General features: G+C 48.8%; 1 protein-coding gene across 2 annotated transcripts; it reads left to right on the top strand.

The window, feature by feature from the left end:
* Positions 1-403: 403 nt before the first annotated feature.
* EOMES (eomesodermin) lies at positions 404-6,965 on the top strand. Of its 2 annotated transcripts, none has more exons than XM_058554113.1 (6): positions 404-1,604; positions 2,660-2,814; positions 3,480-3,601; positions 4,053-4,211; positions 4,297-4,358; positions 5,183-6,965. In XM_058554113.1, the coding sequence occupies exons 1-6, from the start codon at positions 727-729 to the stop codon at positions 5,862-5,864; spliced, it is 2,058 nt and encodes a 685-aa protein (XP_058410096.1). In that variant the 5' UTR covers positions 404-726; the 3' UTR covers positions 5,865-6,965. The 2 variants fall into 2 exon arrangements, with proteins under 2 accessions (XP_058410096.1, XP_058410085.1); XM_058554102.1 differs by having other exon boundaries at positions 405-1,604; positions 5,126-6,965.
* Positions 6,966-13,050: the final 6,085 nt, after the last annotated feature.

Here is a 13,050-nt window from a genome sequence, read left to right as displayed (position 1 = left end):
CTGCTTAGAGCGCTAAGATGACTTCTGTGCCAAGAGTGGACTCTGCTACGGCAACCCCAAACACTGTTCCCCTAAACTCCAGCGAAATACAGACACAAGGATGGATTCTCACAGCAGGACAGAATCTCAAAAAAAAAAAAAATCAGACTAAAGGAAAAGAAAGTCGCAGGCGACTTGATCCAATTAGTAAATGCCTAATTGAATTAGTGTCACCTCCATCAGCCAATAGGAGGGTCCCGAGGTTGTAGGGCCGCGAAGCCCCTCCCTGGCTGCACATATATAAAGCAGCCAATGACAGCCTGCAAGTTTCCAAGTGGTCAACTTGACCGATAGTTTGGCAGTCGAGAAAGGCAGAAAGGCTAGCTCTAGCGGGTGGATGGGGACAGAGATCTAAGTCCTCTTCTTCCTGAATGTGAGTGTGGGAGGAGGGGGCGGGGTGGTCCAGAGAGACAAGAAGGACCGGGAAGGAAAAGGAGAGTGCTTCTCCGTCAATTTCCACCGCCTGCCTTCAAACTCAGTGCGCTTTCCTTGCGGAAAGGACACAGGGTTCAGGGTGCGGGGGTGCGCGCCTTAGCGGCCCGCGTGTCGCCAGGTGGGTAGCCCGGCACGGGAGGAAAGGGAAGTTACCTTCCCCTCGGAAGAGGGCGCTGGCTCCCCCATCCTGCCTTTATAATAAGGCCGCAGGAGGAGAGGAAGCAGCCAGCTGCCGTCTGCGCTTTGCAAAGCATGCAGTTAGGGGAGCAGCTCTTAGTGAGCTCGGTGAACCTGCCTGGCGCGCACTTCTACCCGCTGGAGAGTGCGCGAGGCGGCGGCGGCGGGAGCGCCGGCCACCATCCCGCCGCGGCCCCCTCACCTCAGAGGCTGGACTTAGACAAAGCGCCCAAGAAGTTCTCCGGCAGCCTATCGTGCGAGACAGGGAGTGGGGAACCCGCAGCTGCCAGCGCGGGGGCCCCCGCGGCCATGCTCGGTGACGCCGACGCCGGGGACGCCTTTGCCAGCGCCGCGGCAGTGGCCAAGCCGGGGCCCCCGGACGGCCGCAAGGGCTCCCCCTGCGGGGAGGAGGAGCTGCCCTCAGCCGCTGCCGCAGCTGCGGCTGCCGCCGCCGCCGCCACCACCGCACGCTACTCCATGGACAGCCTGAGCTCGGAGCGCTACTACCTCCAGTCCCCCGGGCCTCAGGGCTCCGAGCTGGCCGCGCCCTGCTCGCTCTTCCCATACCAGGCGGCGGCCGGGGCTCCCCACGGATCTGTGTACCCGGCTCCCAACGGGGCGCGCTACCCCTACGGCTCCATGCTGCCCCCCGGCGGCTTCCCCGCGGCTGTGTGCCCACCCGGGAGGGCGCAGTTCGGCCCGGGAGCCGGCGCGAGTAGTGGCCCGGGCGGCAGCGGCGGCGGAGCAGGTGGCCCGGGCGCCTATCAGTACAGCCAGGGGGCTCCGCTCTATGGGCCGTACCCTGGGGCGGCAGCTGCTGGTTCTTGTGGAGGGTTGGGGGGCTTGGGGGTTCCTGGTTCCGGCTTCCGTGCCCACGTCTATCTGTGCAACCGGCCTCTGTGGCTCAAATTCCACCGCCACCAAACCGAGATGATCATTACGAAACAGGGAAGGTGAGCGCAGCGCGGAGGGGCCCTGGGCGCGGGGGTAAAGAGTGAATGTGTGGTCCTGGGGAAGGCCGGGGGTGAGGGAGCTGGGTCCACTCGCTCCGCGCTTTGCCGGGAGAGTGTTTTTCGCGCGCAGAAAGAGGAGACCCCACGTCTCCAATTCGGTGTTTCTCCCTGTCTGCGCTCGGACAGTTTGTGCGGGGTGCTAAAGTTACGGTTGCTTCCTCCCTCCCCTCCCCTCCCCTCCGGTCACTCTCACCTGGATTGACCAGGAGGAGGCGGAAATGGAAATTGAGGCTTGCCCACAAAGCTGGATTTACTAGATCCGCCGGCTCGGCGATACGCTGGTCCCTGCATGCAGGCGAGGAGCCGCGGATGGGGGGAAAGGCACAAGAGTTGGCCCCCTGAGCACAGTAGATGGGCTCCCGCAGTTTTAGGCGCCAGGATCTCCACGGGGCGCCTCCGGGAGATGGGCGTGAGGACGAGAGCGCTGGCATCCGAGGGCTGGTCCGAGTAGTTGGTTAGGCAGGCCCGGGAACCAGACCTCGCTGGGGTTCGAGGCACGAGAAAGTTCTGATACATATCCAGCTGTTAACAGTGGTTACTTCTGGGGAAAGTGAGGGGTGGGTTCTGGGAGAGGGGCGCTCAAAGGTGACTTTTAGCATTATCAGCAGAATTAAAATTTGTTTTGAAGAACAACTTAATGTTCTCTGGTAATTGTAAGTGTAAAAATTAGTGATTTTTAACATCTTGGAGGAAAAAGTAATCAGCACCTGAAAAGGTCGAGAACTTGAGTGGAGAGAGGGCTCAGAAGCACATGAGTTTGGGAAATACTGACTTTGGGGCAAATTATTTCGGAAAACAGATGTTCCAAGAGTTGCCAACTCAAAAATATTTTACACAGGAAGGGCCGCTTTATCTACTGGTATTCTGTTCATTCTGTAGACTTCTAAATGTCGTGCTCCGACACTACCCCAGGGTCCGCGAACCTGGAAGAGTATGGGCCTGCTCTCGGGCACCCGGATTTAAATCGCTTATCCTGGTTCTATTCCCTTGCACAGGCGCATGTTTCCTTTCTTGAGCTTCAACATAAACGGACTCAATCCCACCGCCCACTACAACGTGTTCGTAGAGGTGGTGCTGGCGGACCCCAACCACTGGCGCTTCCAGGGGGGCAAGTGGGTGACCTGCGGCAAAGCCGACAATAACATGCAGGGTGAGGAGAGAGGAGGCCCGGGCAGGGAGGAGCGGGCGGGGAACCCTTGACTCAGACAACTCACGTTTAAATCTAGCATTTCTACCCGCATCTGGGGTCTAGAGGTGTTAGTTTGAGTTTCTTTGTGTTGATTGTTTGACTGAGGGAGAGAATTGCTAAGTCAGATTTCTTGCCTTCCAATATATAGACTTTAACCATGACCCTACTCCACCCCCCACCCTCTGTTTGAGAAACGAATTGTCATAAACTCTCCTAGTGGCAAGGGCCCCTGGCATTCTAATCTTCACTTGAGAAAGTCCTCCCCAAGGGTGAGTCCACCCATAAAAATCCAACCACCTTCCATCAGATGTTGCCCTTCCAGCTTTAGAGGGACCCAAATTGACCTTCAAGAGGCATCTCCTGTTGCCTCCATTTTTATATTTTGAAGTAATGTTAAGACCAGTGCCTTGTCCAAGGACGGCTGGAAGCACTGGGGTGCTGGGAGGGATATCGATGGAGCCTGATTGGTCTCCACGGGCCTTCTTAAGCAGGTAGCACTGGGGAGACTTGTGCTGTAAGTCTAGTTCTTAAATCTTGCCCGTTAGGTAACAGACATCCTTGCCCTACCTCCATTTGTAAACAGCCCTATATGCTTGGGTTTTGTGTTTTGTTTCATTTTCTCTTAGGCAACAAAATGTATGTTCACCCAGAGTCTCCTAATACTGGTTCCCACTGGATGAGACAGGAGATTTCCTTCGGGAAATTAAAGCTCACCAATAACAAAGGCGCAAATAACAACAACACGCAGGTAGAGTGACAGAGAAGGGGGTGTCTTCTGGCTATAGATCTCTTTTCTAATGAGTTTCTGTAGTCTTCACTGTGTTTATAGTATTTGCACTTGTTACCTGCTTGCTCGCCTGTTTCTAACCTTTTTTTTCTTTCGACCTTTCTCATTTTCACTTTCTTACTGGATTTCAATAACAGTGAGTTGACTATTAGCAACAGAAATACTAAAATATTTTGGGGACTTAGGAAACCAAGAGGAAAGAGTGTCTATCATAAACACGCATACTCAGCTATGTCTTAAGTTTCAAAAATGGCAATGATAAGATCTTAACCATGGCAATAGAAAAAGATAGCTGTTGGTGGGGAGGAAGCAGGAATCCCATTCCAAAATATATAATTTGTCAAAATCTAGTTTTGTTAAGCCTCTAAGAGACATTTTAGATTTGGCAACTCTTTTTCTGTACCATTTCCAGATGATAGTCTTACAGTCTTTACACAAGTACCAACCGCGACTGCACATTGTCGAAGTTACAGAGGACGGCGTGGAGGACCTGAATGAGCCCTCGAAGACTCAGACCTTCACCTTCTCTGAAACGCAGTTCATTGCAGTGACTGCCTACCAAAACACCGATGTGAGTGTCCCAAACGTCCCAAGGATCTCTAAAGCTAGGTCCAGTGTGATAAAACACTCAACGACTATTTTTCTCCCCTCTCTAGATAACGCAACTAAAGATTGACCATAACCCCTTTGCAAAAGGCTTCAGGGACAACTATGATTCGTACGTATAGCTTTTATTCATATTTGCATGGTCATCTTTGAACAGAACGTATATAATCAGACGCTTTCCTGAGAACATATTCTAGGAAAAGCTTTCATGTTTGGGATTTTTACCTATTTTTATTTTTGCATATTTTTTGCCTTAACTAATCTTACTTTAGAATTTGCGCAGACGAGTTTTGTTAATTTCTAAAGAAATGTTAAGGGCTTAAAAATGAGGAGCTTTTTTTTACCATTTGAGTGGAGATTTGAAATTTTCATAATTTATATACCTTCCTTTTCATTTGATCCAACTTTTTTATCCTCTCAGGAGCAGGTGTTATTACTCGCCCTCTTTTTTTTTTACATAAGAAAAACCTGAAACTAAGAGGATGTAATTTTCACAACATCAAACAGCAAGGCCCCACCAATGTCTTTTAAATCTGGGGCTCCTAACACCCACAACCAGCATTCCTTCCACCACACTGACAAGGGAAAGTTGCTCTGAGTTCTTCAAGTTCTAGGACTTGCAAAGGTGGATTTTCCATAGTTTAAATTTCTACTCCCTGGGAGGAAACTTTTTCTTATTTGGTGGGAAATTTTTCCCAATGAGCCAACAGTCTAGCTAAAATGGGCCAGTGCATCTCCTACCTCCATTGCTCCACTCCAACAGACCAGTGTTCCCAGTACAGAGCCCAGTATGGGAGCCTTTTTTCATTTCTGGGAGGTGGTTTGTTTGGGGAGAACATTAGGTTTTTTTTTTTTTAAGTGTTTCTCTTTATATTGTAGCATGTACACCGCTTCAGAAAATGACAGGTTAACTCCATCTCCCACGGATTCTCCTAGATCCCATCAGATTGTTCCTGGAGGTCGGTACGGCGTTCAGTCCTTCTTCCCGGAGCCCTTTGTCAACACTTTACCTCAAGCCCGATATTATAATGGCGAGAGAACCGTGCCACAGACCAACGGCCTCCTTTCACCCCAACAGAGCGAAGAGGTGGCCAACCCTCCCCAGCGATGGCTTGTCACGCCTGTCCAGCAACCTGGGGCCAACAAACTAGACATCGGTTCCTATGAGTCTGAATATACTTCCAGCACCTTGCTCCCGTATGGTATTAAATCCTTGCCCCTCCAGACGTCCCATGCCCTGGGGTATTACCCTGACCCAACCTTCCCTGCAATGGCAGGGTGGGGAGGTCGAGGTTCTTATCAGAGGAAGATGGCAGCTGGACTCCCATGGACCTCCAGAACAAGCCCCACTGTGTTCTCTGAAGATCAACTCTCCAAAGAGAAAGTCAAAGAAGAAATTAGCTCTTCTTGGATAGAGACACCCCCTTCCATCAAGTCTCTCGATTCCAACGATTCAGGGGTATACACCAGTGCTTGTAAGCGAAGGCGGCTGTCTCCTAGCACCTCTAGTAATGAAAATTCCCCCTCTATAAAGTGTGAGGACATTAATGCTGAAGAGTACAGTAAAGACACTTCAAAAGGCATGGGGGGCTATTATGCTTTTTACACAACTCCCTAAAGAGTTATTTTAACCTCGTAAAAATGAGCTGATTTTTGGCAGATGGACTTGGTGGTGTTTTTTGTTGTCTTCTTTGCCTAGGTTGCCAAAAAGACGTTTGCCTTCCATCTTGATGCGTTCTGTTTTGTGCAATTCTCTAAAAGAAGGTGCCAAAGCTTTTTGATTGCTGCAGGTAACTGAAACAAGCCTAGCGTTTTTTTTTCTTTTTTCAATAAAGTTAATGGAGAACTTTAAAGTGTTTTAAAATTTGAAGGTTATTCAAGGTTCTGGATTTATTTATTGGAGACACTAAACATTCAGAGAATCAGGCTGTGAAAACTGAGTGCAGAGCGCTATCAAATGAGTTGAAAGCTTTGGTTCTCGTTTCTATTTGTAAATCTGTAAGCAAATAGAAGCCCAGAGTGGTAAGGTGTTTTGCTTCTGGAAGAGAAGGGCTGGGCCTTAAGGTTCAACAGGGAACTTTTTGCTGTTACCTTCTGCTGGGGACAAAAGATGTCAGGCCTGGGAGGCAAGAAAAACTTTTGTGAAGGTGCTGGTTTTACCTGACTTTGATTCCTCCCAGGCTTGTGGAACAAGCCATGTTTTCCCTAGTGCAGGACTGCCTCAGTTGCTAGGCCTCTGCTGTGTGCCGGGGCGGCTTGTAGGGCTCAGGAGAGGGCAAGGGATGGAGTCGCCAAAAACAAGAATTTTAAAGTGTACAGTCGCGTGTGCTTAGATACACTGTAGAATACCGTGGAAAATATTGTACAAATAGTCTACATAGGTGTCTGAGATTATGTAAACTTGGTGCTTTGGCTTTGTAAAGAATTTGCAAATCACCTGACAACAGCTGCAGGGGCAGGGGCACAGTTTCTCCATGATATTTGGGAATATTCTGTTTACTTCTTAGATAGTTAAGAATGTATTCAGCTACTCTGTACTAACTTGAATCGTGTTTAAGGAAAACTCCTATTTCATCCTCTTCCTTCACCACCCCACTACCCAACTTGGTAATGTGAAGAAACTAAAACCTGATGCCACAGCTCCTATAGGCTTTTTAGAGATCTTGGATTTTTATGTACAGTCTTAGTCATTTTTAATAAATGTGGTTCATTAAGGGAACAGGTATAGCTGTCTTCTGTACTGTGGGTTTTAATCTTTGTTTTAAAGATCTTATTTTGCTTCCTCCTCCACCCTTCTCTAGCATGAACACTATCCCACCAACCCTCCCTCCCTCCCCCCATGCAAGGCTCTAGAATCTCTAAGTGGACAACCTAGTCATGAGGGGGTGGGGATGCTTTTGTTTGTCTTCTCTTTTCCTTGACGTTGAATGGGGTTATTTCCTCACCCCACCGGGAAGTCTGGACAATGGGTATCTGGGCTGGGGGAGGGGGATTGCCGAGATGCAAGATTGCTCACACAAGGCTTAATCCAAGCCTCCAGCTCTTGGCCTCGCGGCCCTGTCACGGCCCCCGACCGCTCCGTTCTCTGGGGCTTTTTCCTGGGCTTACTTGGGGCCACCCATCCCTGGACACATGTGGGCTCCCCGGGAACCCCCTCGGCCCTTTGAGCGCCCACGAGTTCCGGCTCCCCGAGACGCAGCGGGGAGCGGGCCGCCCACAGCTCGGCTTCTGCTCCCACACGCGGCTTTCTTGTGCACGGAGCCCTCGGGAGCACCCGTCCGCCCGGGCTGCCCGCATCCGTAACTGCCGGCCCGGGCGCTCTGCGGGCAGCCAGCTCGGCCGGGGACGCTGGGCTGCGGCGCGGGCTGGGGGCGGCGCGACACTTAGAAACGAGGATTCCAGTCGCCCCGCGCGCCGCCACTCTGCAAACAGCGGCCGGGGAGCGGTTCGCCGCGCGTTTAGCGCTGTTTATTTGGCTCTCATTCCCGAGAGGGCGAAGGCCACCCCATGCCCTGGCTGAGCCCTGGGCCCGCCAAAGAGTTAAACCAAGGAGTGGGGCGGAGGCCCCTTTGTCCCCCGGCCAGACGTCCCGCCAGGCTTATCAGCAGACGGCTTCTGGCCTAGCTTGCAAACCTTTGCAGCCCCCTCCGGACCCTCCCGGGGTAAAGGTCTGGTTGGGAGGGTCATTCTGCTAACTGCGTGGCGCGGAAATGCAGCTGCTAAGAGGATTAGCTGCTGGGAGGCGAGCAATCAGCCGGGACCTCCTCCCCTTCCGCGCCCAATTAAGGCCGCGAGGAGCGTGTACCTCGCCTCTCCCCGGTTTCCCGTTTCCTCCACCCTGCCAGGGCCCGAGTTCCCCCCGCGCCGCCCGTGACCTTGGGGGCTCCGACTCTAGCTCCGCGTCTCCGACCGTTCAAAACGCTTTGCCAAACGTCCCGCATTTTATCAGGGCTGGAAAGGAAAGCTTTGAAATTTGGTTTATGTATTTATTGCCGATGACCGATTCAGACTTGGGGAGAAAGACTTGTAGCCCCCTCACCTGATCAGCGCGTGCCCCCCTCCCATCCTCAAGGAACCATAGCGTATTGGGAGGTGCGATGGAATTTCGAAATGGTGCTCTTCTATTCTGCCCTCTAGAAAGCTCGAAAATGCTAATTACTGCCAGGATAAAGCAGACTCTGGCCCTAGTCTATTTCGAGTTCCGTATATTTTTGCACCGTACAGTAAAAAGAACCTGATACTTGTGAAAAGTCCCTCAGAGTGTTTAATAGAAACGTAAGTGGCTGAGTGGCCCCAATTAACACCTTATGATAAGGCATTCCTAAGATGGAGTGTCAGACACCAAATTGTGAAGAGATGTATCTAATTAATCCTCCTAGGATGACCCCGATAAACAAGTCTCTATTTAAATAAAGATCAAGGGCTCGGCGCCCCGTTTGTTTACATTCTCCGCCAGGGTCCCCGCGTTTGCGCCCGCACAGGCGGCGTTCCCTGCGCAGGGTGGAGACACCGGCGTGGGGGTCTGCTGGCTCGCCAGGGTTCGCTTCACCTCAGTTCTTGCTCCAGACAAAAATACACAATAAAATAAATAAACCTCAACGAAAGAGGAAACAAATGCAAAAAAGACCCGACTCTGAGTTGGAAATACTGTTGTTCGTCAGTTTCCACGCGTGTCCTTTACATCGCCATACACGTTTTGGTTGTTGGGGTTTTTTAAAAAAAGCAAACGAAAAAAGCAGCCCGCCCGCAGCCCCTGGAAGTCTTTTCTGCTTTGGGGAGAACTCGGAGCGGGACCTTCCTCTGCCCCCACCCCGCCCCGGCACGAGTTCGCTCCCTGCGGTCGCGGGATTCGTCCTCCTCGGTGCTGAAGCTGAGAATTGCTGGGACATAGGGTAGCTATCCTGGGGGTGGGGTGGGGAGCCGCCCACCGGGAAAGGCAGGAAGAGTCAGCAAAGTAATAGAGGAGGAGGGGAAGCTGCATACTAGCGCGCCAAACTCTCAGTCTATGAACCAGGACCGGCGTTCGGAGCTCGCTTGGAGTCTGCAGCAACGCATCTTCCAGCTCCGCAATGGAGAGTTTCGAGGCTCCAGATCAGCTTTTGGTCCTAGCCTCCTTCCTTTTCCAGCCACCTCTTTGATTAGCTTTAAACCTGGGTGTAAAGGCAGTCTCACGGGCTTCCCTTCCCTCTGCAGTCTCTTCCTTCCTTCTGAACTAAACGAGGTGGGGGGACGGGGGGAGGAGGAGAGAGGAGATGATGCAGTTTTTTAAAAAAATTCTGCGGATGTCATGGAAATTCTCCGGAATAAAAACATTCCCGCATGCCCCTTGATTTTAATCGAAATTGAGCCTCCAGTAAAGACAAAAATTAACATTACTCATTTTCCGCTCGCCTGGACGCTGCGTCCTTCCCCCTTCCAGCCCGCGCGGCGATGTCTCCCACCCACTGCATGCCAGCTCCGAAAGTTTGGCTTCCACCTCGCGGCGATTTCGGCATCATCGGGAGGCTCTTTTAAAAGGTAATTTGCAAAACTCTGTTGGTGAGCGGGATTGAGTCCCCTTTCATGAAATCCCCAACCCTCCATCTCCCATCCCTCAAGTTTAGGTTTTCGAGTATGCGAACTCCGCAGGTCCAGCCCGGCTGGACTCGAACCTGCGGAATCCGTCCACCTGCGCCTATCTTCGTTGGGAGATGGAACCCCCAGCTCGTACATTTGGGATTCTCAAGGGTTCCCACTCGCCCAAACCCGGTACAGGCTGGATTTCTTCCCCCACCCACGAGCTGAACGGTTCGTGGACATTTTTTTTTTTTTTAACATAATGAGGACTTGGACCTTGGTGGCCACAGAATTTCTCCTCATTACGGCTTAAAAGAAAAATAAACTTCTCCTGGCGATCCATTCACCCCTCTCCCCCTCTCCCCTTCGGCCCGAGGAATCCTTTGCGTGTCGCCGAAGATGCGCATCGAGTTCACCAGGGGAAGATTTAGCTCTCCTCCAGATGCGGAGCAGGCCCTCAGCGATGGTCCCCAAAGTACCTCTGCTTCTGGTGGATCTCTAACGGCCCCCGAAGCGCGGGTCACTGCTTATTGTAGGCTGGAGGGCGTGCACCACCACTCCCCCACTTTAATTTTCCCCCCGTCTCCTTAAAAAGCCCTAAACTTCCTTCTAAAAGCTCTTGTGGAGGGCTCACACAGTAACTCTGGGCTCGACTCAGCAGTCCCTGCACTGTTGGCGGGAAAGAGGACCCCGCGCCTTGCCCTTGGCCTTCGGGTGTCGCGGCATTTTCTGCTCAGGGGTGCGGGCGCGGTTCTCCTCCGGGCGGCGAGCAGCCTTCGCCATCTGGTGGCCAGCACGCGTAAGGCTCTCCCCAGCCGAACAGGGCTTCGTTCCGCTCTCTTCAGAAGTCGCTGCTTTGTCAGATCCTAAAGCGTTCTGTAAAAAACTCTTTTATATATCCCACTCCCACTCTTCCTTTTTAAAGCTTCTTGGTGTGGGGAGAGGAGCTCGGAATTTGGAATTCTAAGACTTTAAGTTCTAGTCCTGGGCCCGCCGCTTACTAGCTGCAATTGCACTCGGCTTCTTCCAGCTTCATTTCCTCATCTGTGAAGTGGGGATTCGAACACCACCTACCTCGCCAAGTAGTGGCCAGGAGGAAGAAATGAGATCCTAAATTTAACTGCTTTGTAAACTGTTGAGTAGCTCCAAGTGTTAGTAGGCATTATTAATTACTACTTTTATCACATTATGTGATGGTAAACTCATATGCATTGGCAAATGAAGATTTTTTTATTGATTCAAAAATAATTACAGAAAATTTCAAACATACACCAAAGTAGAGAGCAATAGGCCCCCATATATCTGTTTTCCAGCCACAACAATCACCAGCTCATGGTGGCTGTTGTTTCATCCTATAATCTCCACCCCATTCTTTCCACTTCGTCTCAGAAATCCTGTCATTTAATCCACAATATTTTCCATACATAGCCTGAAAAGATAAAGATTATTTTTTAAAAACATATATATATAACTGTCATACCATTATCACACCTACATAATCAACAATAATTTCTTAATATCATGAAATATCTAGGTGTGTTTCCTTGATTGTCTCATAAAGTTTTTGTTGTTCTTGTTTGTTTTTTACATTTGGTTTGTTTGAATCAGGCTCCAAACAAGTCCCACACATATAGTTGATGTGTCACTTAATTCTCTTAATTTAGAAGTCTTCTCTTTCTCCTCTCTTTTATTTCTTCTCACAATATATTGAAGAAGTCTGAGCATTTATTCTATCTAATTTTCCAGGTTCTGGATTTTGCTGATCGCATTTCCATGGTAATACATGATCCTCTGACCCTTGTATTTACAACAAAGTGGTAATTAGATATGAAGACATGATGTTCATGTTGATCTGATTCAGATTATATTTTTTTGGCAACAATATTTCACAGGTGGTAATATTCCATCAGGAGGCTTCGTGATACATGGATTGTCTCTCCTTGAGGCATGCCATTGTCCACTGATGATTGTCAACTAGATGCATTATTTCATTAAGGGTTTGACAAAGGAGGTAAATTTCAATACAGCTAATATTATCAGCTACATATACATGAGAAAATTTTACTCAATGACACGTTAGGTTTTTTTAACATGTTTTTTTCCAGCTTTATTGAGATATAATTGACATATAACATTGTGTAAATTTAAGATGTACAACCTGATGATTTGATACATGTATATATTGCAAAATGATTACCACAATAAGGTTAGTTAACATTTCTATCATGTCACATAATTACCACTTTTTTGTGTGTGGTGAGAATATTTAAGATCTACTCTCTTAGCATCTTGCAAGTATGTAATACAATATTGTTAACTATAGTCATCATGCCATACGTTAGATCCCCAGAACTTATTCATCTTACAACTGGATCCTTTATAATCTTGTACCTTTTGAAATACATTTCCCCTTTTCCCTCACCCTCCAGCCCCTAGCAACCACCATTCTACTCTCTGTTTCTACCAGTTCAGCTTCTTCAGACTCCACAAATAAGTGAGATAATACAGTATTTGTCTTTCTCTGTCTGACTTACTTGACTTAGATAATGCCCTCAAGGTCCATCTATGTTGTCGCAAATGGCAAGATTTTCTTCTTTTCTGTGGCAGAATAATATTCTATGTATATATACATATGCCAATTTTCGTTTATGCATTCATCCATCAATGGACACTTAGGTTGTTTCCATGTTTTGGCTATTGTGAATAATGCTGCAGTCAACATGGGGGTGCAGATATCTCTTTGAGATAGTGATTCTCAGTGACACTTTTAATGTGAAATTAAACAGTGTTAACCAGAAAGCCAAGGTCTCTTCTCTTTATATATCATGACATAAAAAACAGCTGTGGCCCTCTGGGGAACATGGGCCATAGAAAATCAAGTGAAAAAATGGACAAAGTACGTAAATTGGTAAGATTTAACAGACGATTCACATTTATTGAAACAGTTTGCTACAAACAAATTGCTAAGAAATCACATTAAACCAGTATATAACTAAGTGATAAAGTATGTTTCTATTTGCTTTTCTATTCCCAGGGCAAATTATCAATCTCCTAATCCCCTTAAAAATATATTTTGAGAATTGATAAGGATGAGCATCATGTCGAAATCATAAATGATAAAAAGGACTATCAAATAATTTGATGGTTGTTATGGGGAGGTGGTGATTTCATCCATGACAAGGAAAAAGAAGTGATTTTTTACTATTTAGTTTGGAGTGGAAGGAAGGTTTGAAGAGGGGATCTGAGGA

Source organism: Diceros bicornis, chromosome 2 (genome assembly GCF_020826845.1).
Source record: "Diceros bicornis minor isolate mBicDic1 chromosome 2, mDicBic1.mat.cur, whole genome shotgun sequence".
Taxonomy (NCBI): Eukaryota; Metazoa; Chordata; class Mammalia; order Perissodactyla; family Rhinocerotidae; genus Diceros; species Diceros bicornis.
The sequence above is the reverse complement of the archived record's forward strand: the minus strand, read 5'-3'. Positions and strand labels throughout refer to the sequence as shown.